Source organism: Hydra vulgaris, chromosome 02, assembly GCF_038396675.1.
Source record: "Hydra vulgaris chromosome 02, alternate assembly HydraT2T_AEP".
Taxonomy (NCBI): Eukaryota; Metazoa; Cnidaria; class Hydrozoa; order Anthoathecata; family Hydridae; genus Hydra; species Hydra vulgaris.
This window is the reverse complement of record NC_088921.1, coordinates 56,872,127-56,899,917: the sequence shown is the minus strand read 5'-3', so window position 1 is coordinate 56,899,917 and position 27,791 is coordinate 56,872,127. Positions and strand designations below refer to the sequence as shown.

At 27.8% G+C, this 27,791-nt stretch overlaps 1 protein-coding gene across 5 annotated transcripts in view; it reads left to right on the top strand.

The window, feature by feature from the left end:
* Window positions 1-13,882: 13,882 nt before the first annotated feature.
* LOC101240747 (uncharacterized) overlaps window positions 13,883-27,791 on the top strand; it is a 48,330-nt gene continuing 34,421 nt past the window's right edge. For 3 of the 5 annotated variants that reach the window (XM_065791461.1, XM_065791460.1, XM_065791464.1), the window contains exons 1-5: window positions 13,883-14,014; window positions 15,238-15,342; window positions 25,883-26,009; window positions 26,096-26,188; window positions 27,252-27,314. In XM_065791461.1, coding sequence (XP_065647533.1) covers window positions 13,928-14,014; window positions 15,238-15,342; window positions 25,883-26,009; window positions 26,096-26,188; window positions 27,252-27,314 — 475 coding nt within the window. In that variant the 5' untranslated portion in view covers window positions 13,883-13,927. The remainder of the gene's footprint in view (window positions 14,015-15,237; window positions 15,343-25,882; window positions 26,010-26,095; window positions 26,189-27,251; window positions 27,315-27,791) is intronic. The other 2 variants (XM_065791463.1, XM_065791462.1) reach the window with 1 other exon arrangement.

Here is a 27,791-nt window from a genome sequence, read left to right as displayed (position 1 = left end):
TGGATTATTATAAAAGTTTTAAAAATAACTTTTTTAAATTATTAAAAAAATGCCTTCAAATGATTACATAGATAAAGAGTATTCGTACTCAAGCGAAGAAACAATATTTTTGTCAGATTTAGCTATAAAATATAGAACTACTATTCGAGAAGAAATCGCCTTGTATCGAGATTTTACAACATATTGTAATTCATTTCAAGAAACAATATCTACCGAAATATTAAAAAATCAATTTTTTTGGAAAGAAACTTTCGAAGAAATAAAAAAAAATATCTAGATTATAGACACATAATTACAAATGCGTACCAATACTTTACTTATTGAATTTGTAATTTATTTGTAATTTTTTTAATAAATGATTCAAATTTTAACATCTTGTTTTTTTAGCGCGCCACGTTTTTCGTTGTTTCAAATTGTTGTAAAGGTTTGCTTTTTGTTTCCATTTAATGAGACAAGTAAAAAAATTTTTTGATTTTATATCTTTGTTTACGCATTATTTACCATGCTTTTTTTATATTTTTTTAAATTCAAATTTTTTTTAGAGCTTTTTTAAAAGCGGACATACGTACGGACGAACAGGAACGATAAATTGCCTAGTGTACAATCGTCAAACATAGCATTAATTAAAATATACTTTTCTAATCAGTATCAGAACCTTCTGATGCCGAATTTTGTGTTGCTGTGCTTGAAGTAACGAGATTATCAAGCTTCAGAACTTGTAAGTCGTTATACTTGGCAGTACTTATTGATAGAACTGAGTAATACATATTAAACAGATTGAGTGCAGTTTCTGTTTGATTATTTTGTCTATGTTTTACCAAAACAGTATTTTCAATATTGCCATTCCAGTTGTTACAAAAGAGAAGCAGTGCAGGGTGTATATCTTGAACTACAAGATCTCTGACGATTCGAGTTTTTATCGGACATGCGCACTTGTAATATTTTTTCAAGTAATCAGAAAATCTTAAAAAGTTTGCATTGAAAAAATTTACAACATTAAAAGTTTTTTTATTTTATTTTTTTTATTTTATTTAGGTGCCCCAAGAAGACCCTACGGTCTTGTCACAGAGCACCGCGGAAGTGCATTTAACCAGGAAGTTCACGTCTCCTTCCTTACCGTGACGTGAATGTGCCATGTCTATGGCTTGTTTAGAACCTCGATCATTTAAGGCATTTTTCTGCAATTCTTAAGACGTAAGCCTTTATATTAACGATCGCATTCTATAAAAAAATGACCTCGTATAGGAAATGTCACTTTAATACATTTAAAACGTTTTTAAAAGTGAATTCTATCCTGTGCAAAAAACGAAATCCTATGCAAAAAATGAAACATAGTGTAACTTTTGTTTTGCCCTGAACATGCATCGCAAAAAAAAAAGTAATTCAAAAACTGTGTCAGAAAAATTATAAATGATAAAGCATAGAGTAAACATCATCAGCTCCCTTTTTTCCTGTTGTTTCGTCGTATGTATAAAGAAAAACTTCATCCATGGATAGGATGTATATATTAATTGAAAAAAACTTAGGCTGTCTTTGGTAATACACATTGTTAGTTGATTTATTAGGCAAGGGTAAATTCTTCTGAAAATCAAAAGCAATTCCTTCAAACGTGTCTGAATTTTTTGCTTTGTATGTTTTGTAGCTTACAGTTGGGTAAGCATGTTTGAATAGTTATCTTTAGATAAGTAAATTTTTTTAGTTTTTCCAATAGCATGATGAGATGACCTTCCTTTGAAAGAAGGTATATGTTTTTGGATAACTTCACTGTCACTCTCTGTTAATTTGTGTGGCCAATTTTTATGTTTGCCTCTATCATCAATTGGAGGGCGATCTAAAAGAACAAAATTACATAATATTTATATACACAAATATATATAGTTATATATATATATATATATATATATATATATATATATATATATATATATATATATATATATATATATATAAATATATATATATATATATATATATATATATAGAGAGAGAGAGAGAGAGAGAGAGAGAGAGAGAGAGAGAGAGAGAGAGAGAGAGAGAGAGAGAGATAAATAGTTTAGTTCATAACTTAAAATATTATAAATATTATAACCTGTTGTAGCAATTGATTTCCTTATTGATTCGATTCTAGCTTTTGTAATTCCGAAAAAAGACATCATAGCTTTAATGCAGACTGGTACTTCAAAAGCTGATTGTGCTCTTTGCACCCTTACACAATAAGAATATAAAAATTGTGTAAGTTTTATCTGCTTTCAGTCGTGGTCTTCTTCTGTTAATAATTTGGATTTTTATTAGTGTGGATAAGTACGCGTCCTGACTATTTTTAAATGAATATTCATTAAAGTTCTTAATTAGTTCGTTCCTTTCCTCACTACTAATATTTTTAAAACATGCAAGTGTATGAAAGAGCCAGGTTTTGAAAGAGCCAATACCATTATTTCTAACTTACTGGCATCCGATCCCTATTGTATTTAACTCTTTGTGTGGCAACACTGGATACCTGTAACCCACGAAAAATGTACAGTTCTACTAAAATAAATAGCATCGTATTTGAGGTAAATCAGCAGTTAAGCGGCGTAAAATAGTTTTATTTTTTCGCTTGTTGCGAGATTTGCTCAAAGTGGTGACTTTTTAATATAAGCAAGTAATATTTATTGGCTTCAGTACATACATCGACTATCTTATAGCCTGCTGCTACAAGGAAGTGCTGCTACATCGACTATCTTATAGCCTGCTGCACAAGGAAGTGTCGCTATATTGACTGAGGGTTTGGTTGGGGCAGGCAGTCTATCAAATAATAAAAAAAAACTTAAAAAAATAATGAAAAGGATATTCAAATATTCCGTATGTTTATATTAAAAAGTCACCACTTTGAGCAAGTCTCGCAACAAGCGAAAAAATAAAACTATTTTACGCTGCTTAACTGCAGATTTACATTAATATTTTTTATAATTAAGAGAAAAACATGTCATCAACTACGAATAAGCGATAAAGGCCCGCAACTTCAAAAGAAATGGCTGTTAGGGAAGTGAATGCTGGCAACCAGTCCATCAATAAAACAGCGTTGTTGTTTGAAATATCAAGAGCCTATTTAGCAAAAGTGATTAAAAAGGTTGGGAATACTGAGGCTCAGTATGTGCATTGCCCAAATATAGGTAACAGGCGCATTTTTTCTAAACTTCAAAAGGATTTATTAGTTTCGTATCTTAAAACTGCATCTAAAATGTGTCACGGTTTGACAAAAAAACAAACAAGGGAAATAGCTTTTCAGTATGCAGAAGCGAATAATATTTGTACTGAAAGATGGAATGGTGATAAAATAGAATCTGTGGAATGGCTTAGTGGCTTTATGATGAGACATAAAGATTTGTTAGTCAGGAAACCTGAAAGCACATCTTTGTTCAAAGCAACAAGTTTCAACAAAACAAATGTTAACACATTCTTTGAAAAGCTAACCAGCATTTACAAAAAGTATAGATTTCCATCACACATGATTTTTAATACGGATGAAACAGGATGCAGTACCGTTTCAGCTCCTACAAAGATTATAGCTGCAAAGGGATCAAAACAAATAGGACAGGTTACATCAGCAGAACAAGATACACTCGTGACTACTCTTTTTTTTTGTTAATGCTGGAGGCGGTACTATACCTCCTGTGTTCATTTTTCCTCGAGTAAATTATAAGGATCACATGTTGAATAATGGGCCTTCTGGAGCATTGGGTTTATCACATGTTTCAGGATGGATGACTGAAAATAATTTTGTGAAAGCAATGGAACATTTTGTAAGCCATGTAAAACCAAGTGAAAAAATCCTGCCTTATTAATATTAGATAATCATACCTCCCATGTTAATCTTCGAGTGATAGAATTTGCTAGACAACATTTTGTAAAAGTTCTAACTTTTCCTCCACATTGCAGCCATAGGTTACAGCTTTTAGACGTTACAGTTTACGGCCCATTTAAAACAAGATACAGATTAGCTATGAATGATTGGATGCTATCAAACCCTGGAAAAACAGTCAGCATTTATCAGGTTGCGCAGTTGGCTAGAGATGCTTTTTTTTGCCGCTTTCAGCATGAAAAATATTACAAATGGATTAATCAAGACTGGCATTTACCCTTTAAATTCCAAAAACTTTTCTGACGATGATTTTCTTACATCTTACGTAACTGATAGACCTGAGCCAGTTCTTTTAGATGATGCTACTCCACAAAACTTGATATCCTCAACACAACTCAGCACTGTCCATATTGATACTTCAGATGCTCCTGGAAACTCAAATGTTAAACCCACAAAAACAGATAGTTTGGCTAAAATATTAAGATTGTCAGAATCCTTAATACAGCCATCGATATCACAGCAACAAGTTGATATTCCTGAAATTGTAAGGCCCTATTTAAAATCAGGACCTAGAAAGAATTTAAAATCTAAGGATCGTAAAATGGCCTCTGCTATAATCACAGACACTCCTGAGAAAAATAAAATTGAAGAGAAAGAAACAAAAAAAAAACTAAAAAAAGTGTTATTAAGAAGTTTAAAACAAAAAAATATACAAAAAAAAGTATGATTTCATTGATTCTAGTGGTACCATATCATTGCACAATGATGCAAGCTCCAATGATAAAATAGATTTATCAGAAATAAAAAAACAGAATGTTTGTGAAGAGGATGATAAAAATCATTGTATTGCATGTAATGGACAATATGGTAAGACCAAAGAAGAATGGTACCAGTGCAAGGTATGTGAAGGATGGGCACATGAATCTTGTGGCTTCAAAGGTGTCATTAACTTATTCTGCCAAAAATGTTTCTGATGTTATTGTAGTTTTTGATTTTGTAGTTTTTGATTTTGAATAATTTGTAAAACTATTATTAAAGCTGTTTTATCATTTGTTTTATCATCGATTATCATAGAGTCTAAAATCAGATTGTACTTTAAGTACAATCTGATTTTAGACAATTTGCAAGTGTGTGGGGCAAAGCGGGACAGTTAAAAAACAGGAGTTATTCGTTAGTTTCTGTTGTGTTTGCGGCTCTATTGTAACACGGTATTTCTTAATTTAAAACATTTTGTATACGTCACAGTCGGAGAGCGGAAAAACGTGCTAAAAGTAAGATGGCGGTTTTCTAGAACTTATTTGTATATATACAAAGTGCTAATGATAACAAAGAGATTTATTACTAAAAATATTTCTAGTGTTCATTTTCATATACCCGTATACAACGTATTTAACAGTTTCAAAGCTTAAAAAAAGATAAAATACATTTATACACCACATCTCATACATCTATACACCACATCTCATACATCTATACACCACATCTCATACATCTATACACCACATCTCATACATCTATACACCACAAAAAAAGGAGTAACGACTAAAATAAAAAAACTTTTTGTATTTCATTAGTCTTAAACAAACTTAAAAAAAAGTTATTTTAAGTTAAAGGCTCATCTTTCACAGCGCTGCCATTTCCGAAAAAAATTAAATGTGCTTTTTAGTCATACCCCTCAATACACACTCAAAAAAAATTGTAATAAGAAATTTATTTGAATGTATAATTTTTTTTTAAATAAAACTTTTAACGTAGCAGCCACTTTTTAAAAAAACAAATTTTATTATAAAATCAATACAGTCAAACAAATTGTATTATAAAGTCAGTACAAATCTTTATCCGTAATAATCAACATTATTGGTCATTCCGGTTCCAGTCGGAATTACAATTTTTCAGGCCGAAATGCCGAAACTTTACTTTTTTTTTACTTTTTTTTAAGACATGTGACAGACTGTGACTAAATTAAAAAATAATTGTCATACTGATTTTTGTATTTTTTACCTACCCCAAACGTAAGGGACAACAAGTTGATAAAATATTTTTTGTACTATTTTCAACTAGACTTATATTTATCAATTATTTTTAAGTTTCATAGTATTATCTAAAGTCGTTTATAAATTAATGACCATATAAAGTTTAAAACTGCCTCAATTTGAGGGGTTTACAAATTTTATATGGTCATAATTTTTAGCTCTTTTTTTCATCAAAAATGTTACCTGCCACTGAGAATAGTCACATTTTAAATGTTACTTAAATTTTAGAAACAATTTTAAATTTAAATATTGCGCAGGTTAAAACTTTCAATAAATAAAATTATAAGAACCAAATAAAAACAACATATTAGATTTAAATGAAAAAAGATTCAAACTAATGAAACAGGTTATATATGTATTATAGGTTATAAATATATATTATGGGGTCATCCATAAAGGACATCACGCTAAGTTTAACTAGTGGCAAAAAGTATGAGAATGTTGGCTCTCGTGCGCATAGATTTTTTGAATATTAAAACGCCTTATGTTCAATGAAAACCCTTGCGGAAGGTAGCCAATAAACCTTAACCTCTGGTTAGTATTTAAATTCTGAATGACGTCCTCAATGGACGAACCCTATGTAGACACGATGCTGAGGTGCATAAAATTGTAAATAAAATTCCGGCCTGAATTTTATTGACAATTTCGGAAGTACCGCTTCCGGCCGGAGATAAAAATTTATGATTCGGTACACCCCCTAGTTATCTAAATATTAATACGCTAATGAATAGTGCGCATAGTTACGCCTAATGTTTGTGTTGTTAATGACGGTTCTGTATTCTGTAAAATACACCATTTCTTAGTTTTTAAGTAGTTTCTAGACTTTTGAATGCGCGGTTATATATTCCATGGGGTCTTTCGAGTAAGGTCAGCAAGCAAATTAGAGCTGATATATTACTATTTTCGAAAAGAATTGATGTTGTTCATTGTTTAAAATAGAAAATTTAAATAATCGTTTGTTTGTTGTTGGTTGTTTTTATTTTTCTAATTTTTATAGCCTGTTTTCATTTTTTAGAAGAAGTTAGAAATAAAAAAGTAAAAAAGTCTGGTAAAAAAGTTTTTTTTTGTACTATCTAAACATGAATACTGTAATTTATCTCATCTTCTAAATATGAATACTGTAACTTAATAGTGTCAGTGTCGTTTCACTTTCTTTTTTAATAAAGAACTTTCAAGGCTTTTCTAAAAGCGTTTCTTTACTCCGCGCGATCTTTCAAGCAAGGTCTTCCAGCCGATTAGAGCTGATAAATTTTTAGTTTCAAGAGGAACTGATGTTGTTCATCGTTTAAAAACTAAAATTTGTTTGTTGTTCGTTGTTTTTATTTTTCTGTTTTTTTTTTAGAAGAAGTTAAAACTAAAATTTTTTTTTAGTACAATGTTTCTTTTTTAGTAAAGCGTTTCAGTTTTGTCTTCAGTCTTTTTAGATCAATTTAAGCAAGTATTTTTAATTTTTTAGAGCAGTTAAAAGGAGCTGAAGGCCTTTTTAGTAAGTATATAGTGTATAGTAGTTTACTTATAGTTTATACTAGTAACATAGTTATATTAGTTTATTTATAGTTTATATTAGTTTATATAGTATATAGTAGTTTATTTATAGTTTATATTAGTTCAAGTTTATTTATCGTTTATATTAGTAAGTTTATTTATAGATTATAGATTAGGATTAATGAGAATACAAATTTTTTTTTAGACAGACTAGCTGACAGCGACTAAAGTAAGTTTTATCATTTAGATTTTATTTGAGTACAAATGTAGCATTAGCAATTTTATTGTATATAATTTTATCTCAATTTTTATTTTTAGACAGACAGGTAGAACTCAGTAAGGACTTAGATTTTGTAGATTTAAAAACTTCTTTTGAAAATGTTTTAAATATTTTAATAAATTTTGTCATTTAGGTGTGGTAGCATCATCAGTTGGTGCAAATAGTAATGTCTTTTATTTTATTTTACAGCAAATAGTAATGTTTTTTAAATTATTTTAAAAAGAATCAATAAATATTGTTTACTTAAACTTAATCATCAGGATAAAATAGATAAGATAGATAAAATAGCTTTTTTATTTAATATTTTTTTATTTAGTTATAACTTCAGTTGCACCAGCCACAACAGGTAACTTCGTACAAGTATTTTAATATACTTGAATTACATTTGTTACTTAACTTTTCAAGCACAAAATATTGTTTATTTCAACATTATCGTCAAGATTATATAAATAAACTTTTTATTTGATAATTTATTTTAGTTGCTTCTGGATCAACTTTAAATAATGATAACTCATTAATTCATATTTTATTATAGATAAATGTAGATAAAAAAATGTAAGTTGGAAATTTTTGTAGATTTAAAAACAGTAAGCTTTTTTCTAAAGGTTCTTTCTATTTTTGGATTAAATCCACTATCACTACATTTGTTCTATGTTTATATAATGTACTTTAATAATTTTTGTCATTTGAAAAAATATATCTATGTTAAATTACACCAGGTTGTAGAAAATAGTTATAGTTTAATGATAAGGTTGTAGACTGTTAAAGCAGATTATAGATCTTTGATCTATTTAATAACCTACTACCAAATGGAAAATTTACTATCAGTTGTTTGTTTGTTTTTCTGTTTAGTTGACAACAATGAAGAGAGAGGTAGTATGTTTAAAAGGATTTTTATTTTTTTATAAAGTAACTAAAATGTTTTAAAATATTGTTGTTGACTTAAAAGTAAAACAGTAGGTTTTTATAATTTTATAAAATAAGCCCAAGAACTTAGGTAATACTTAAAATTATATTGTCAATAAGAAGAAATTTAAAATTCTCAGTAAGATAGCTTCTTATTATTTTACATCAAGTTAGTTTAACTAAAATTTATTTTTATTAGTTGATCAAGAGAGAGCTAATAAAGGTATTAGTTATATTAGTTTAGTGTATTTATTTTTAAAAAGTTAAGTAGATATTTTAACGTCTATACAATTAGGTGGTTTTATTGTTAAGACACAGAATTGAAGACTGAAATAAGTCAGTGTTTTTGCTATTAGATAATTGTTAATAGGAACTTGTTTATTTGTACTGTAACTGGAATTTTAAAACTTTAGGTACTTAAGCTTTTTTTTCTTTTTTCTTTTAGAAGAGTTGGAAAAAAAAACTAAGTATAAATTATGTGATTAGTATAGTTAAATAAAGCATTTATATCTGTACACTCAGTAGTCCAAGTCAGTTGTCACATTTTAGAAATTGTCCTGGAGAGAGTAAATAGTAAAATAATTAGTCTTCATTGGCTTTTTTATTCTTGATGGTTAAATTTATGTTTTATTTAATTTGTCTTATTTAATTTGTCTTGAGGCACATGAAATATAATTTTGACAAAAATAAAAAGTTAAATAAAAAAGTGAAAAGTCATTTCTGAACTACAGACGTTTTTCCTTTGAACATTGTGGGGACACCAGACCCTTTATATTGACCAAACTTTGTTTCACATTGTTGCAGGAAAACAGTCTTTATACCTATGTTGATACTGAAAAACTAAACAGGTCTCATACATAACTCATTTTCACAAAAAACTGGATAACCGACCTTTGTCTTCTGAGGTACAGATATTAAAATTTAAAGTTTATTTTAGTTTTTTGGTTTAGTTTATAGTTAATTTTAGATTAGTTTTTATTAGTTTTAGCTTCAGTTATCTTTTTTCTTACTTTAGACAACTTCATGGAAGAAATGAGGGGAATAGGTAAAAAAAATTATAGTTATATATTTATTAATATGTAAATATAATTCTATCAATTATTCTGAGGTATATTTTGTCTATAGTGTCTGGTAGAAGCATAACTGGTAGGGCTGTGTTTTAAATTTTATATATTTTTTACGGAGAAATATGTGCAATAGATGAAATAATTATTTAATATAAATATGAAATTTTTAAACTGTTTGCATTTTACTTATATTTTTATTAAAATTAAATTTATCACAAGTTTAACAATTTTTAATTTACTTTTTTTTTAATTTATTTTTAGCATCCTCTTCATCCTGTGAAAATGGTGTGGTTATGCTTTATATTTTGATTAAAAAAAATTGTAAACATTTTTAAAATTTATTATATCCTTCTATTTGTAATTTTAGAGTCATTAACATTTGAGGAATACCAAAGATATCGCTCCCAATACCCAGGGCCTCTCTTGGAGAGGTCCTTCAATAAGTGGCAAAGTAATGACAGTATGGATGAGTCATCCTTCAAATGAAGGGCTCATCCATACCGGGGTGTTGGGAGACACCGAAGAAAAAACAGCAACCAAAAAGTTGTAAATGTCTTCTATCAGTGAAGATATTTATAACTTTTTTGTGGCCGTTTTTTCTTCGGTGACTTATTTTTATTTTTTTTAATTTTGTGATTTTTTTTTTTAACTTGTAATTTCTTTTTATAATATATTGTTGCATATTTAGTTTGTTTTTGTCTTTTTTAATTGAAATTTTATTTGTTTTTCACCAATTAAACTTAAATATAGTTAAATTGATTCACTACCCAATCATCATAATATGATGCTACATTCTATTTGTTAAAAATAATTAATTGGTAGTTTAATTTATTGAAAACACTGCTTTTAAAATTTACTATAAGCCAAGACTGTTTAGCTATATAAATGCAATTTATTTATATCTATTTGATTTTTTATCTTTAATGTTTTTAGTTTGGCTCTTTGAAGCATTTGTTTTTTTGCTTTTTAATTAAAATATTTTAAATCTATTGTTATGTCTTTTAAATTTAACTAAAGTTTACTAAAAGCCAACGTGAAATAACGTCGTAAAACAACACCGATAAGTTGCTTTATGACAGCAGTTTAAGTATGACAACAGGCTACCGAAAAGGAGGTAAATTGTATTCCAGTTATGTTAAATTAATTTATTTTAATTTTACAGATGGTTTAATTTTTTAATTTGAAGGCGTTTTTCTTACAGGGTATTAGTTACGGCTTCGCAACTTTAAATTGTGGAAAACAGTCACTATAAATTAAGTAACAGACCGACCGTAACCCGTATTACGGGTTGCTTTCTGCTAGTTTCTATTAAATGTTTATAGTCTCTTTAGTTAATAAAATTAAATAAAAAGACTATAAACATTAAATAGAAATAACGTGAAATACTAAAACAAATCGAAATCTGAGAAAAACAAACTTCTATATCAATTTTAAGTAGTTTTGAGCTAAAACCATTATTTAAGAATTAGCTTGAAATATTTTATTTTGATTGTTTACTTTTATTTAAATTTTACACTATATTTTGCTATACGGTGTGCTTATGTCCGAAGATATTTTAGGCTTAGCATAGAAACAGCAACAAATATAAACTGATCTAAAGTAGCGTCCGTTATTAACCCACATTTTTGTGTATTTATTAAAAAAAAAAAAAAATTTCTACTATGAGGTAGGATATGTGATACAGAAACAAATGAGATCTACTCATGTCAGTAAAGGTCAAGACCAAGACTAAGATCAAGACATTTGGGTTCAAGACTAAGACCAAGACCAAGGCTGAATGCTTCAAGACCAAGACCAAAACATCAAAAAATCAACCCAAGACCAAGACTTTGAAAGCTTTTACAAGACCAGAATCAAGACTTAGGTTCTAAGAAATCCAACACAATAAAACTCATGCTCACACATCTAAGGGGTAAACAGGTTCTATCCTTTGACCAGCGTGGCACCCCTTCTTTATTTATTAGGCTGGCGTAGATGTATTTATAATACATTGTTTCCAGTTTAGAATGTAAAATGCTGAATCTGAAGTCATTGCATGGGTTTTTCTTGTGTCTCTGTTTTTATGACTAGACAACTCATTCTATTATCTCTTAATGAGGGTACAGCTCTAGAACTCAGTTTTATGGTTCTGAGGCCAACTGGTAGTCAGATTTCCCTATCGCTGTTGTGGCTGTCGAAAAGACCAATTCTGTCAACAGCTGTTTTTATAACTAGACAACTCATTCTTTTATCTCTTAATGAGGGTACAGCTCTAAACTTCAGTTTTGTGGTTCTAAGGCCCCCTGGTAGTCAGGTTTTCCTATCTCTGTTGTGGCTCTCAGAGAGACCAATTCTATCAACAGCTGTAAAAATATCAGAGTACTAACAATGCCATGTTTCGCATGAATGGTGTCACTGTTCGTACTTTTGGTGTGTATTGTTGAAGCTACATTTGGAGCCTTTATTACGGCTTAGGGTTTATTAGTAGTAATGAGGCAATTGCTTAGGCTCTTAAACAGTGTTCTCAGTACTATCTATGCTTTGAGTCAAGTTCTTCAATCTAATTAAAAAACGAATAAAGTACCAAAAACTATAAAACATAAAAAAACATCATCATCACCAAGTTCTCTAAACTTATATTCACTTATATTCGTGGTCTTCGAAGTAACTTTTTTTTCTGTTGAATCTTATCTCTTGCAAAGTTCACCAGACCTACATGCTCTTTGTGAAACGAGTTTTAGTTCAACTGTCTCATGTTGTGATGAGACAGCTAAACTCAAATTAGATTGTGTTGATGGCTATCTTCCTTTAATTCGTAAAGACTTTAATAGTCATATGCTTGGCTAAGGCATTTATATTCGTAAGAATTTACGGATTTGTTGGGAAACTAGGTTTGAATCGCCAGACTATTCTTTTATGTGCTTTCGTTTAGCTCTACTTCAATCTATCACTTTTTACTATGTTCTATATTGGTCTCCCTCATCTCAAGACTGAACTCTTTTTGATGCTATTTCTGATCAAAATAACCATGTCCTCTCTTTATCCTTCAGGTAATACCCAGCTAGCACACGTACGTTGATAAAACGTTGGAACAATGTTATGCATTGCGTTAGCCCAACATCGATATATGTATATATATATATATTTATATATATATATATGTATATATTTTATATTATATATATATATATATATATTATATTTATATATTATATATATATAATATATATATATATATATATATAATATTATATTTATATATATATATATATATATATATATATATATATATATATATATATATATATATATATATATATATATATATATATATATTTATTTCTACAGCACAGACATTCCAAACCTCTGCAGAGTAGGACTATTACAATCCTACTATAGTAGCAATTAGTCAATTACACGCTGTGTGATAAGACATCATATTTTTTTCTAAATTCTCTAACTGTTTTTGATGTCACTAAGTCATTCAGCAAATTGTTCCAATGTGGCACTATCCTGTTGCTAAAGAAGTTTTCTCAATAAATGTGTTTACTAAACTCTCTATACTCTTTGTGTGCTTCTCCTCTAATATTAGAAGATGAACCATTTAGAGTTGAAGAAAAAGTTTTCGAGTTTTTATGACACAAGTTGACTTTGTTTAAATTGGTTTTTATTTTATAATATTGGATGAGATCACCTCTAATTCTTCAAGATTCAAGACTTAACGTTTATCTAGCCTTGAAATCCATTATCGTTTATCTTGCCGCTAAATCGACTGAAAAACAGGTAGAGCATTTATACATATACACACATATATAAGTGTATATATATATATATATATATATTTTTTTTTTTTTTTTTTTTTTTTTTTTTTTTTTTTAGATTATTCACCTCCCCAAGGCCCGAGGGGGGCCACTACAGTCGAGGAGGCTACTCATTTTTTTGTACTTTTATTTTTTTTTTTTTTTTTTTTTTTTAGTTGTTATTCGTGGTACAACCCTCTCTCAACTCTTTAACTCCGAAACACGAACCTTTCCAAGCAAGGCCGCTGCGCGGAGAAACTAAGTTGAGCGCGGTACTTCCAGGGACGTGGTGGGAGTCGAACTCCGAACCTCTCGCTTATGAAGCGAGCGCTCTTACCACTACACCACTACCGCATTATATTATATATATATACCGCATTATATATATATATATATATACATACACTTATATATGTGTATATATATATATATATATATATATATATATATATATATATATATATATATATATATATATATATATATATATATATATATATATATATATATATATACACATATATATATATGCATATATGTTTTGTAAAAATATTGGTATGTCAACTAATATATCAAACACAGCCCAAAATGAAGCTTATGCGATAACATTTAAAATAGCTTTAGTAAGTTTTTTTGATTAAAATTTTTTTTTTATATTGGTATTACTATGGTATTATTAATATGGTATTACTATGGTATTATTAATATGGTATTACAAAACAGTTAAAGGCAATATCCTTTATTTTTTAAATTTATGATATTAATATATTCAAATTTCTATATGAAGTTATTTTTTATATTCAATAAATTGTCTATATCAAATACTAGAAAATATAGATTGCTTGTGCAACAAGGTTGATTTATTATATACTTTAATGAATACACAGTGAGATATGCTGTTTAAAGTACAATTATTTAAAATTATATATACATTATATGTTGACATTCAACTTTAAATCTTTACAACTTTTCTATTTAAAAAAAAATGCATTAATTTTTGTATATTTATTTTCTGGGTTGTTCACGCCTAAAAATGGTTGTTAAAATTTTTTAAATTAATTAAGAGAATCTAGTATCCTTAACTTTATCTAAATTTATCTACCTGATTTATTCAATTGCAGCTGCATCTTGCCCTTAAGTGAATCCTCAGGGGAAAAGAATTGGTCAAAAAAATCTCCACAAAAGAAGAAGCACAAAAATTTAATTCGACTGAATTTTTAGCAAATGCTGATAAAACTTCAACATTTGGAACTAATGATTGTTTTTTCAAATTAAACTTACTAAAAACAAACTGCACACAAGTTAGTTAGTCAACATTTACTATCTTGTGTTTTTGACATTTTGAAGATGACTTGTACTCATCTTTGCTAGCTTATTTGAATATCCACTTTACAAAAAACTGTTATGAAATTGATAATGCAGCTGTTAAAATGTCTGCTCCAGTTGAAAGTCTATTTTCAGAAGAAATTTTAGTTGCAGTGTTTTGCCAAAAATGATTATCAGATAAACATTTTTATTAACAATTATTGTTGCTATAAGCCAACAAATATACAGCTTACTTTTAGTTGTTATTTTTAATAATTAAAAAAATATTTTGTATTTTAAATACTTTGATTTTAAGTATTTCACATTATGTATTTAAAATACTTTTGCTTGTAATTTAAATTTGTATTTTTATAATACTGATATAAGGTATATTTTAAAATAGTGTAAAAATTAAATTTATTGTAAAAATTAGTTTTATTGTAAAAAGCGATTTTAATATAGACAGTTTATTTATATTGAAAAGTTTATAAGAGTTTAGCTTTTTCTGTTACATAAGTAATTTGAGGTTATCTTTATGCAGGCTACTTCTATTATTCGCACAAAACCTTCCCATTTAACTTCAATACAGTATATTAACAAATTGGTGAAAAAGATTAAATCTTCTGAGGAGACATGGAGAACAAAGGTGAACTGTATATTTTTATTATGCTTTATAAGTTTATAATAAATCAACTAAATGCTATCTTTAAGATAGTACTTTGTATGCTTTCTACTAAGTATACAAGATCTATATAATCAAGAAGGCTACTTATTTTTATTTACTTATATTTTATTCTTATTTTATATGTTATATATTATTTCTTTATGTTATTTTCATACATCTTTACTTTATTCTTCAACTCTGAAAGACAAAGTTGCTGAGATGTTAGTTGATTGGGTTTTTTTTTTAAGAACTGGATGGGGAACTTTAAACAAATGATGCTACTTAAAATGTATTATCAAAGTTTTAACTGGAAAAATAATTCAAAAAAAAAAATTCAAAACAGATATATATTTTTTAAAAAACAAACGGCAAAGCTATTAGCAACCACCATGTCAAGTGCTAGTTTAATGTTGGCAAAAAAACATTAAAAAACAGTAAATTAAATGAGTTAGGAAACCATAAAGTTTAGAGAGAATTTTATAGGGATGTTGAACCCAATTATTTGTTATTTGGGTATTTAGTGTTTTTAGCACTATTTTGGGTCACCCAAATATTTGTATTTTTACCCAAATATTTGTATACAAATAGTGAAAAAATTTTAAAATTATTTTTTACCATTTTTTAAAAAAATAACCGTCACATTTTTAAAAATTTAATTTGTTACGAACCCTTTATTTCAATTTCCAAGTTACGCAATTTCCGTGAATTTATATCATAATTAATTCACTACTACTGAAATTTTTTTAAATTTATCTTGATAAATTTTTTAAAATTTATCAAGTAACTATTGAAATTATACAAAGAAGTACTATAAATACTACTATCAGGTATGAGTCTCATGCTTTTTTAGGTTACGTTGACTGAACTAATATTTTATTTAGAAAATGATGAGTGAAGTGTGGAAACATTTTGTAAAAATCAGGCAAAATATCAAGTTGGCAACTGTAATGAAGTTTGTAGGATTGTTAATTATGGAACAACGAATTTGATGAATCATTTAAAATTGAAACATGGCATGGATATATTTCTTAAAAGAAAGAATACATCAGAATCAACAGAAGGTCCAAGTAATCAAAAGATTTAACGCCCAAAAACAATTTTTACAGTTCGAGAGTCTAGAGAGTTGTTAATATCAAAATGTGCAGCCAAAGATGGATTTTCAATTAATCAAATAATAAATTCGGATGCAGTTAAATCATATTTTTCATCACGCGGTCATCAAATGCCTAAATCAAGATCAACAGTTTGGGAAGACATTAAATAATAATACAAAAATTTTTTTAATGAATTTGTGTTAAAAATTCAAGAATCTTAAGTCATGGGAAAGAAATTTAGTACAATAATTGATGAGTGGACTGATAATACATTCAAGAGATATTTAAATATTAAAATTCACAATGGCACTGAATCTAAGCAATTTGCATTAACTTCTGTTGGATCAGGTAGTTGTAATGCTGAAAAATTGAAAACAATTGTCAGGAAAAAACTCCAGGACATCAAACTTGACATTTCAGAAGATATTGTCTCAACCATAAACAATGGAGCTTCTGTAATGAAAAAATTTGAATTTCAAATGGCCACCTTGATGCCATTTGAATGTCAACTTTGTTACAATCATGGAATAAATGACTGTTAATATCAAAAAGATTGTGAAGAGATGGATGAATATTTTGATAATGTTGAACTTGATGATGAAGATAAAGATTTTGATGAAAAACTAGATTTTGATGAACAAGAAAGCTCTTTATCAATCAAAAATCCTACTTTGATGTTATATCAGTTGTTTGAAGATATGTGAGAAAATTTTGAAAATCTCCATTGAAAATTGCTTGCTTTAAAGAAAATGTCCGAGAAACAACAGGAAAAGAGTTATCTCTATTAATTGACTGCAAGACAAGATGGAATAGTGTACTTCCTATGTTGCAGAGATTTTATGAACTGAAAGAAATTGTAAAATCTATAATAATTGATTTTAAAGGTTCATATGATGACAGCATTAAAACAAGAGTTAAAGACATAATAGATTGTTTAATTCCTGTTGAAGAAGTTATTAAAAAATTAAGCTCTAAATGCTGCAATTTGATGGTGGCAGAAGGATCATTTATCTATTTATTCAACACACTCAACGCACAGGAAAGTGATATTTCGCAAAAAATGCTCGAAAATTTAAAAACTCGAATTAATTCACAAAGAAATGTTGCTTTAATATCAACATTGATTTTTTTTTCACACTGGTGATTATCCAAAGAAAACGATCATTTTAAATATTCGTCAAAATTAACTATTAGAAAAGAAATAAAGGAACTCAATACGAGACTATTTGCAGTATCATTGTTGGAAGAAAATGATGATGAAAATGATTCAAATACAACATCCAAGCTTGATGACACTATCAACCACTTTGTAAACCATCAGAAAACAGTCAAAACTTTGATCAAAAATGAAATTAAGGCGTTTGAAGGAACAAAAGAACGTACAGATAAACTTCAGATGATCTACGATGCCTTATTAACTGTGCAAGCAACATCAACAGACATTGAAAGAGTCTTTTCTGTAGCTGAAAACTTCAAGACTAATCTTCGTAATAGAATCAAAGAAGAAAAATTGAATATGTTTGTATTTTTAAAATATCACTTCTTAAATAAAAGCTAAAATTTGAATTGAAATCAATTGATTTTTTTCATACATTTTACTATTTGGTATTTGTACAAATATTTGGGGGTCACAATGGGGTATTTAATATTTGTACAAATATTGAAAACCCAAATATTTGACATCCCTAGATATTTAAATCATTGATGTTTAAGGAAAAAAATTAGATAAATAAAAGGTTTTTAGCAACGAACATATACAGTAAAAGATTGTGATTTTGCTAAATGATGAGTCATGCAAGATCTTTAGGCTGATGGAATAAGAAATAGTTTAAGAACAACTGTAACACCGTCCTTAAGTGAGGTAATAAGTTAAGATTCATACTTGTTAAAAGGGCTCACTCTAGATCTGGACAATCTGGACATTTCTGCAGTTTCTCCACTATTAGAAAAAAAAGAAAATATAAAAGAAGTATTCAATAGAAACAATGTTATATTTTGCTTCAAGCATTAGTGTTGCTTTAAAAATTAACATGAAAGCAATAATAAAAAAGTTTGCAGTACTAATAAGAAAATTTTTTTTTGTGATTTTAGAGTATTTATGTTTATTAAGTTTGTCTTTCCATAATATGATATGAGTCTTATGTGTTTGAATTGGTATTAATTCAAAATACTTTCTTTAAATGTTTAGAAGGATTTAAGGTTTTTTAAATTTATTTTTACTGTTTTGTACTGCTTACTACTTTTTTTGTACAAATTTTATGTTATATGTTTTTATTTTAATTTTATAATCGAAAACTAGCTAATTTTTATTTTTAAATTAAGATATAAACTATAGGCCAAAAGTTTGTTTTTAGCTATAGTAAATATGTTACTGAAATCATATTTAAAATGTTTATTTTTCATTATTTATTTTTTTGTCCTGGATAGCAAAAAGCAATTCTTACTTTTCTGGTTGTCTTGTAAATAAGTAACCAAGTTAACTATTTGTGTGAGAAATTGAGAAAGGTAATTGCTTTTAGCTTTAGTGCCAGTAGAGTCAGCGATACTAATGCCAAGCTATTTAGTGTAATAAGCATTTAAGTTACCAATAATGGTAAAATTTGCTGAAAGTAAAATTCTAAAAATAAAACATTACTTCAAAGATTGCAAACATTTATAAAAGTTAGATTAAAACAATTTAGTGGTACCCATGCATACATATGATGATAACAAATCACATTTATATTGATAATGTGCATATTGAACAACATATTTCAATAGTATGGCATCATTTGAAATCAATTTATTTGACATAACTTATATGCAAAATAGTGTTGCAAAAGCTCATTTGAAAGATAATACTTTATTTATTTATGCAATAAAAAGTTTTATTTAATTATGCAATAAAAATAGGGGTTTTAAAATTAATAACTATATTATGTTTATTAGTAACACAAAAAATATTATCAAATTAAAAATTTTTAAAAAAATTTTTGTTTGCCACCTGGTCCTCGTATTACCCTAGCAAGCTCGATCATTAGATTTGAATCAAGTTTTATGAATATATAAAATTTGAATTTAAAAAAATTGAAAATTTTTGAGCCCTTGTTAAAAATTGAAGCTTTTAACAAGGAGCTCACGTCACCTTCCTTATATGGCCAGGTCATATATAATATACAAATAATTTGAAATTTATTTATATTACTCTTTAAGTTTAAACGGTTGATAAAACAAAAAAGCTAAAAAAACTACTGAAGATTTTATTCTTTGTTTTATGTCATTAATTTGGTCCTATTACTTACTTTTCTAAGTTCAAAATAATTGAAAAAAACAAACTTTTAAAATATTTAATTTTAAAGTTCTGATTTCAACATTAAACCAATTTAACTCATTATATTGATTTTAAAATTAAAATGTGTATTGGTTAAAAAATTGAAATGCAGAATAAATTTAAAAAGTTACAGAAGCATCAAGATATAAGTATTTTTGGAACAAAACACTTGGCAAATAGAAGAACAAAATAACCATGCAGTATGTTTATTTCTGGTAGTCAACTCAAATTCATCAAAAATTAATCAAAATCAACTCACCTTCATAAAAAAACTTCATAAAAATCAACTCAAATACATCAAAAATTGTTTCTATGTGTCCTCAACAATGCACACCAAAAGCACTAACAGGGGTACCATCCATGCGTAACATTTTTTGATTTAATCAATTTTAGATTATTTAAATTTAACTCATTTTAGTTTTTATCATTTTTTTTGTATTAATTAACTTTTGGATAACAAATAAATAAGCACAATTTAATTTAATTTTTTTTAATTTTTTAATTTAATTTAATTAACAATATTGATAACTTTATAAAATTTAATATAATCAAACTTTTCTATTTTATTGAAACTAATCTTTTATTTTAAAATTGTAACAATGTCTGAAAGTTTCAAAAAGGCTTCAATGTCTTATAATATTGTAAAATAAATTTATGTGTTTAGATAAATTATTTTTATTATACAGACTACGAAATCCTAATGGATGTACTGGGGTAGCATTGTTTAAATAATGTTTTTTTTATTTTAAAAATAAAAAACTTTTCCTAATACCTTTTCATAGCACTAAAAATATTTTTAGTTTTAAGGGGTACTACCCAGCTAGCAAACAACATTAGGCCAATATTGGAACAACATTGGGCCAATATTTTCAACTTTATTTCCCTGGCTCAATGTAGTGTGTTAGCTGGGTCACACAAACATTAAAACTCAAAATTTTTAGAATCAGTGCTAGAGATGACAGAAAAATAAAGAAAGTTATCAAAAAGAATTCTATGACGCCTGTAAAAGAGCTGAAAACTGTTTTAGAAAACAAATGTATCAACATTTTATTTGGATCTTTATATAAGAGAAGTTTTTAAGCAAGGATTGAAAAAAATTCACTGAAGGAGCTTACAGCTGCGACGATTAACATTTTTTTTTGTTTAGGCTAAAAGTTAAAGTTAAAAGCTGCCTTTTTTAAGGTGATTGGAATGAGAATAGTTTTTTTTTGTTCACTCTAGACACTTACAGAAGTAATATTTTAGCATTGTGAGTTGAAAAAAAGATGGCAAAAGATGGTATTGCATCAATTGACCCTATTGATTTTACTTTTATTTGAAAAAGCTATATTGCTAAGCTATAAAGACATATCGTGCCAGTAAGTGTAATTTACTACTTGATTGTGCCAACAATTTTCCAGACATAAAAATCTATATGAACTTGTCAAATGCAATGTCAGTACTGACATAATAATGAGTAAACAAAAGCTCACAGAACGAATGATTGTAGTATTGCAAAGAGATACTAAAGCATTAACCTCACAGTACACAAATAGCATGCTTCATCATTTGAAAGCACTTCTGAAGTAAAAAGAAGTCAATGTCAAAAGGCTTCACAACATGCTATGTATATGTTGTTATAAAAACTACATAACAAAATAATTAAGTTGTATTTTTATGCACACAATAATTGAATCAATAAAAATTGAGTTTGAGTATAATAATATGAGATAGATAATATTGTTAATGTTTTAAATGCATATATACAGCTTTATGCTTAATTAAATATATGTATTTTTGTGTTTTTCCTAATGTTCTTAGGAAGACCTAATCTTCTTATCATGAAGCATTGTAGAATATTTAATAAGAATTTTTTCCACTGTCTTCCTTGTCAATTTTCATTTGAGCCCATATTAGGAGTTGCTCCATAGACTATTTAATTTATATATATATATATATATATATATATATATATATATATATATATATATATATATATATTATATATATATATATATATATATATATATATATATATATATATATATATATATATATATATATATATATATATATATATATATATATATATATATATATATATATATGGGGATTTCTATTTCTGTGCGTGATTTTTTATTTTTCTTTGTTTTAGCAATTAAAAGCTGGGACTTGAAGCAATATGCATACTATCACGATTTTCTTTAAAAACATTTATAACAAATGTTTTTATCTTATTTTAGGTTACCTGAATAAATTAAATATAAATATTTTGATCATTTTTTTTTTTTTTTGTTAATAATATTGCTACTGTTTGAAAATAAACAACAATTTTTAAAATGCTGTAAGGGGTAAACAGATTCTATCTGTTGACCAGCCTCGCACCCCTTCTTCATCTATTAGGCTGGCACAGATGTATTTTTAATACATTGTTTCCAGTTTAGGATGTTGAATGCTGGATCTTCTTGACTCAATGCATGGGTTTTGCTTGTGTCTTTGTTTTTATGACTAGGTAACTCATTCTATTATCTCCTAATGAGGGTACAGCTCTAAAACTCAGTTTTATGGTTCTGAGGTCGGCTGGTAGTCAGATTTCCCGAACTGTGTGGTAGCTCTCAGAGAGGTTGATTCCATCAACAGCTGAAAAATATCAAAGTACTAACAGTGCCATGTTGCGCATGGATGGTGTCCCTGTTTGTACTTTTGGTGTGCATTGCGGAGGCCACATTTGGAGCCCTTTATTACGGCTTAGGGTTTATTAGTAGTAATGAGGCAATTGCTTGGGCTATTAAACTGTTCTCAGTACTATCTATGCTTTGAGTCAAGTTCTTCAATCTAATTAAAAAACGAATAAAGTACCAAAAAATTTGTGGCCTTCAAAGTAACTTTTTTTTCTATTGAGTCTTATCTCTTGCAAAGTTCACCAGACCTACTTGCTCTTTGTGAGACTAATTTGCGTTCGGCTGTCTCATCTTGAGATCTTAGTGTTGATGGTTATCTTCCTTTAATTCGTAAAGACTCCAATAGTCACATGCTTGGCCTGGGCATTTACATTCGTAAGAATTCACCCATTTGTCGTGAAACTAGGTTTGAATCCACAGACTATTCTTTCATGTGCTTTCGTTTAGCACCACTTCACTCTATTGCCTTTCTCTTTATATCGCTCTTCTTCATCTCAAGACTGCACTCTTTTTGCAATCACAGTGCAATCACACTCTAGTGCAATCACAGCAATCATTTAAATTGCATTTAAATGATTGCTGTGACTCTAGTGCAATCCTGTAACTTTTTGTAAAGCTTTACTAATGTTTAAAACATTATTTTTAAAAAATATAATGTTGAAACTTATATCTTTTGAGGAATTAAAGTTTATTTATCTAGTAACTAAAATTTGAGTTTTTCTGTTCTGTGCGTGATTCTGTTTCAAACTCAATTTATTCTTTGTTAACATTACTAATGTATACCATTTTTTGTTTACAAAATATTTATATAAGTTAGAATTAAATGAGAGCAAATTAAGAACAAACATGTTTTGTCTATTATTTTTATAATAGTAATATAATAAAGAATATAATATATAATATAAAAAGATTATAATAAGACATATAATAAAGAAAGTTTTTGCTATCAAAATTCGACACCGGCTAAATAAATTTCTGTTTAGCTTGAAAACTGGCGTTTGATCTCATTACACCCAAATTCGTATTTTTATAACGATTTTTTTTTTTAATGGTTTTATAGTATATGGCTGAATGTTTGCCAAATGGCATGAAACTTAAAGTCCCATAAAAATGTTGTATTTTTTTCATTTAAATGTTTAATATATATGGGCATTTCCGAAAAATTACACACGGAAACTCGTATATATACAAGTTTTCGTGTGTGATTTTTTGGAAAATCACGCGCGGTAATACCAATTCACTTTTTTTATTTAACAAGAGTTCTTTATTAAATGTTGTAATAAAATATTTCTTATTTATGCAAAGATTACATCTTTTTTAGGATGGGTTATAGGGTTGACATTTTTTAATGATACTCCACTTCATTATCGGAATAATGCCTGCTTTCTTAAGTTTCCTTAGAAAGTTCAGTGTTTACACCAGACTAAGTTAAAAGATTTTATGTGGTTTGCAAATCTGGTCTTGAAGGAGTTTTTGCTTATACTAATATAAGATTTCATAGCATGATTGACGTTAGGTGATGTAAGAGTAGCCCTATAAACAATATTTTTAGTTAGGCATTGATTTTCTAAAGGACACATAGCTCTATTTATGCAGTTGCAGTTTCTAACATTATCAGTATTTTTATTATGCAAAATATGTTTGTTGTGTGCCTTGATATTTGGTAGTACTGATATTTGGCATGCAGGTGTAACTTATTTTAACGGTGTTTCTGTTAAAAATCTTGCGAAGCTTGTGGTGTGCTGGAAAATGTAAGTCAATTAAATTCAAGAAAAGGTTTCCTATTTTGGTGACAACATTCTTACTGAGAGGGGGATTAAACCATATCATGTTTCGTTTGCGTCTATTAGTATCACGATTAGTTTTGAGTAAATTTAAATTAGGACGATCTTGGATATTATTACTATGTCCAGACTTTATAAGGGCTTCTTTGTATATAGGAGCAGAGTTTTCGAAAATTATTTTGCTGGAGGAGTTTGATGACAATCTTTGTTCAATAGAGGTCGGCGGTTGTTATAAAATACTTGGTGGGTTATTAGAGCTGGCATGGATATAGTTTAAGAAACTTTCAGATTTATGGTAAGGTTTGAAGCTACAGTCGCTAAGCTTTTATGTAATATCAAGATAGTTCACTATTTTTATGTTGCATTGAATAGAAATATTTAGGCTGTTACTTTTAATTTTCTGAGTTATATTTTTTTTAACTTTTTCCATTTTTTGACCGCTAGCATTTTAATCGTGGCCAACCCATCATCTCTATACCAAAATCAAACTTGTTATAAAACTGAGAAATTTGGAAAAGAAGGAAAATTCCAACCAATTTATATACCTCGACACCATCAAACACTCCCTTAATGACGTCAAATAAATCACCTGATTTTTTTATCCAAACTTCTTTATTGTTAAATAATAGGGATTTGCATACATGATAAATCAAAGTTAGGTGCTCATTAGCAATAGTAACATTATTGTATATCAATGGTAAGATACTGTAACATATCAGCAAAGCAAATTGAGTCAATAAGAAGCTTTTTGTTTATAGAGGGATAAAAGTCGAAAATGTCAAAAATGAGAAATTTATAAAAATGTTTATCTTTGATATTTCTGAACCATTTAATTACCTCCTGTGTGTTGCTCCTCTGGTTTAGGCATAAAATATTACTTAGCTTGGTGTTCATGTTGGATAAAATATGTTTACTTATTCTTCCTATTTTATTCTTTGCTGAGTTTATGAGATGAACCGTTGGATTATTTAAAAAATTAGGTTTATGATCTTTCAATGTGATGAAACAGTTTGATGATCCGTTTATACAGATTTTTTTTAAAACATCGTTATTTTTTAATATAATTTTTCCTTCATTAATCTGATCTTTTGGTTTGATGGATTGATCTTTTTATTATTAGTTGTAGTAGTGTTTGTCATCAATTTGTTGTCATCTTGTTTGACAAGTGCAGTCACACAACAAGTCAATTTATTGTCATCTTGTTGACAGCTTGTATAAGTTTGATGTATTGTTTACATATGCGTAGATAAATTTCAATTTTTGATTGGAGGAAATGTAGTTTTTTAATTTATTTTGGAAATTGCATTAGTTCTTTCTAAACTGGGTATTTTTAATTATTTAAAATAAATCATTTTCAAATGCACACATATCTTTAATCTGCTTTTGCTATCAAATTTCGACACTGGCTAAATAAATTTCCGTTTAACTTGAAAACTGACATTTGATCTCGTTGCAACGCTAATTTATATTTTTATAGCAGTTTTTATTTTAATGATTAGGATAATGATAAAAATTTTTATTTTTTAAATATATTCAAAAAAGTTTTATTTTTAAAAATTTAGATATTTGATATATTTTGATCTATTTTTTAAATTATAAATATTGGTCACTCTTAAACCAGCAAAGAGCTGTATTATATCTAACATAATACAACACAACTTTATAAATATTTAGGCTGGAAAATTGCAAGAAAAACTAAATGAAGCAAGAAGGGAAATCATTTTATTGCAGCTAAAAAATGCTAAGTTAGATTCAAACTCATCTGGAATGGATATAGATTTTTTTGTTAATAGTTCTAAAGGTTGGTTTACTTTTTTTAAACTTTTTTAATCTATTATTTGACTTTACCTTTTTTAATCTATTATCTGGTAATCAATTATAATTTAGATTCACAAAAAAGCAATAACATTGAAATAGTACCAGTAAGATTGAAAATAAAAGAAGAAAAGTATAAATGCTGTGATCAATTTTTAATGGCTGGTTTGTTATCCTTTTTTATATTAAGTATCAAGTTGGTTTGATTACATTATTTGAATCATTAACATTTTATATACAACTTTATATACATAACCATTGTTATGTATATAAAATTGTTCATAATAAGTTGTATTTTATTAAACTGAATTTGGGATTTAAATTTGATTGCATCCAGATTTGCATGATTTTAACAATAGGGTTTCAAAAAATACAGATAAATCTTGTTATATTGGACTCTCAAAGGGAATGGAAATATTTTCTGTTATGTGGGTGTCCCATTCTAATGAAACATTTGGTTTGTCTAATTTTTTTCTGAGATTTAAAAAGTAGAGATTTTAAAAAAAGCACATCAACATGTCAATGCTTTATGATATTGAAATATTATATAAATCCATGTAAAATTTATATAAATATCTAATATGGAATATAGCATAGGAAGTGACCGAGTTCCTGGCTCGTGCTCGACACTTTCTTACTCTGGATTCTATTTTTTATCTCTATAAATCTCAAATCCGTCCTCGTATGGAATGCTGTTGCCATATCTGGGGCAGACCTTCTAATAATACCTTTTCTCTTTTAGACAAGGTGCAAAAATGCCTTGTAGACATAGTTTAACCTGCTCTTGCAGCCAACATCATTATTACATTGTCGTTATATTGCTTCTCTTTCTCTTTTCTACAAATACTATAATGCTCTTAAGAGCTAGCATCTCTTGTGCCATCTACTAAAATTCATACTTGTATTACTCATCATTCAATCAAATCTCATCCTTTTTCTGTGACTGTTCCTAAGTTTTCCAAAAACTTATTTGTCTAGTATTTTTCCTCGAACATCAGTTCTTTGGAATTTGCTTCCTTCATCTTGCTTTCCTGATTCATTTAATTTGCAATCTTTTAAATCGTTTGTCAATCGTTATCTTGCTCTACAAACCTCATCTTTTCTCTTCCAGTAACTTCTAACTCTTATGGTGGTTGCTTACAGCCTTGTTGGAAGCGAAGATGTAAAAAAAAAAAAAAATTTTTAATTTAATTAAATTATTTATATTTTTTTTTTTTTTTTTTTTTAGATTATTCACCTCCCCAAGGCCCGAGGGGCCACTACAATCGAGGAGGCTACTCATTTTTTTGTGGTTTTTTTTTATTTTTTATTTTTTAGTTGTTATTCGTGGTGCAACCCTCTCTCAACTCTTTAACTCCGAAACACGAACCTTGCCGAGCAAGGCCGCTGCGCGGAGAAACTAAGTTGATATGTATTACTTAAGTTGTGTAAATGATGCTATTTGTTTCCATTAACTTGGGTTTTATATTGAATTGATATGCTCGCTAAAGACTTGCTAAAGCCTTGTTTTTTATTTTCCTTAAACAAAATATTTTTTTTATTCTTTTTGTTAAATAAATTTTATTTAGAGATTATTTAGGTTATTTTTTATTAAATCGAATCCATTTCAAAAATAATTTTATATTGTTAAGTATAATAGTTTGGTATTAGTTTTAAGATTAAGTATTTTAAAACTTCATGTTGTTTCATATTGTTTTAAAACTTCAACAAAAAGTTATTCAACAAAAAGTTATTATTGAATGCCTAAATTAGAAGCTTGACTTAAATT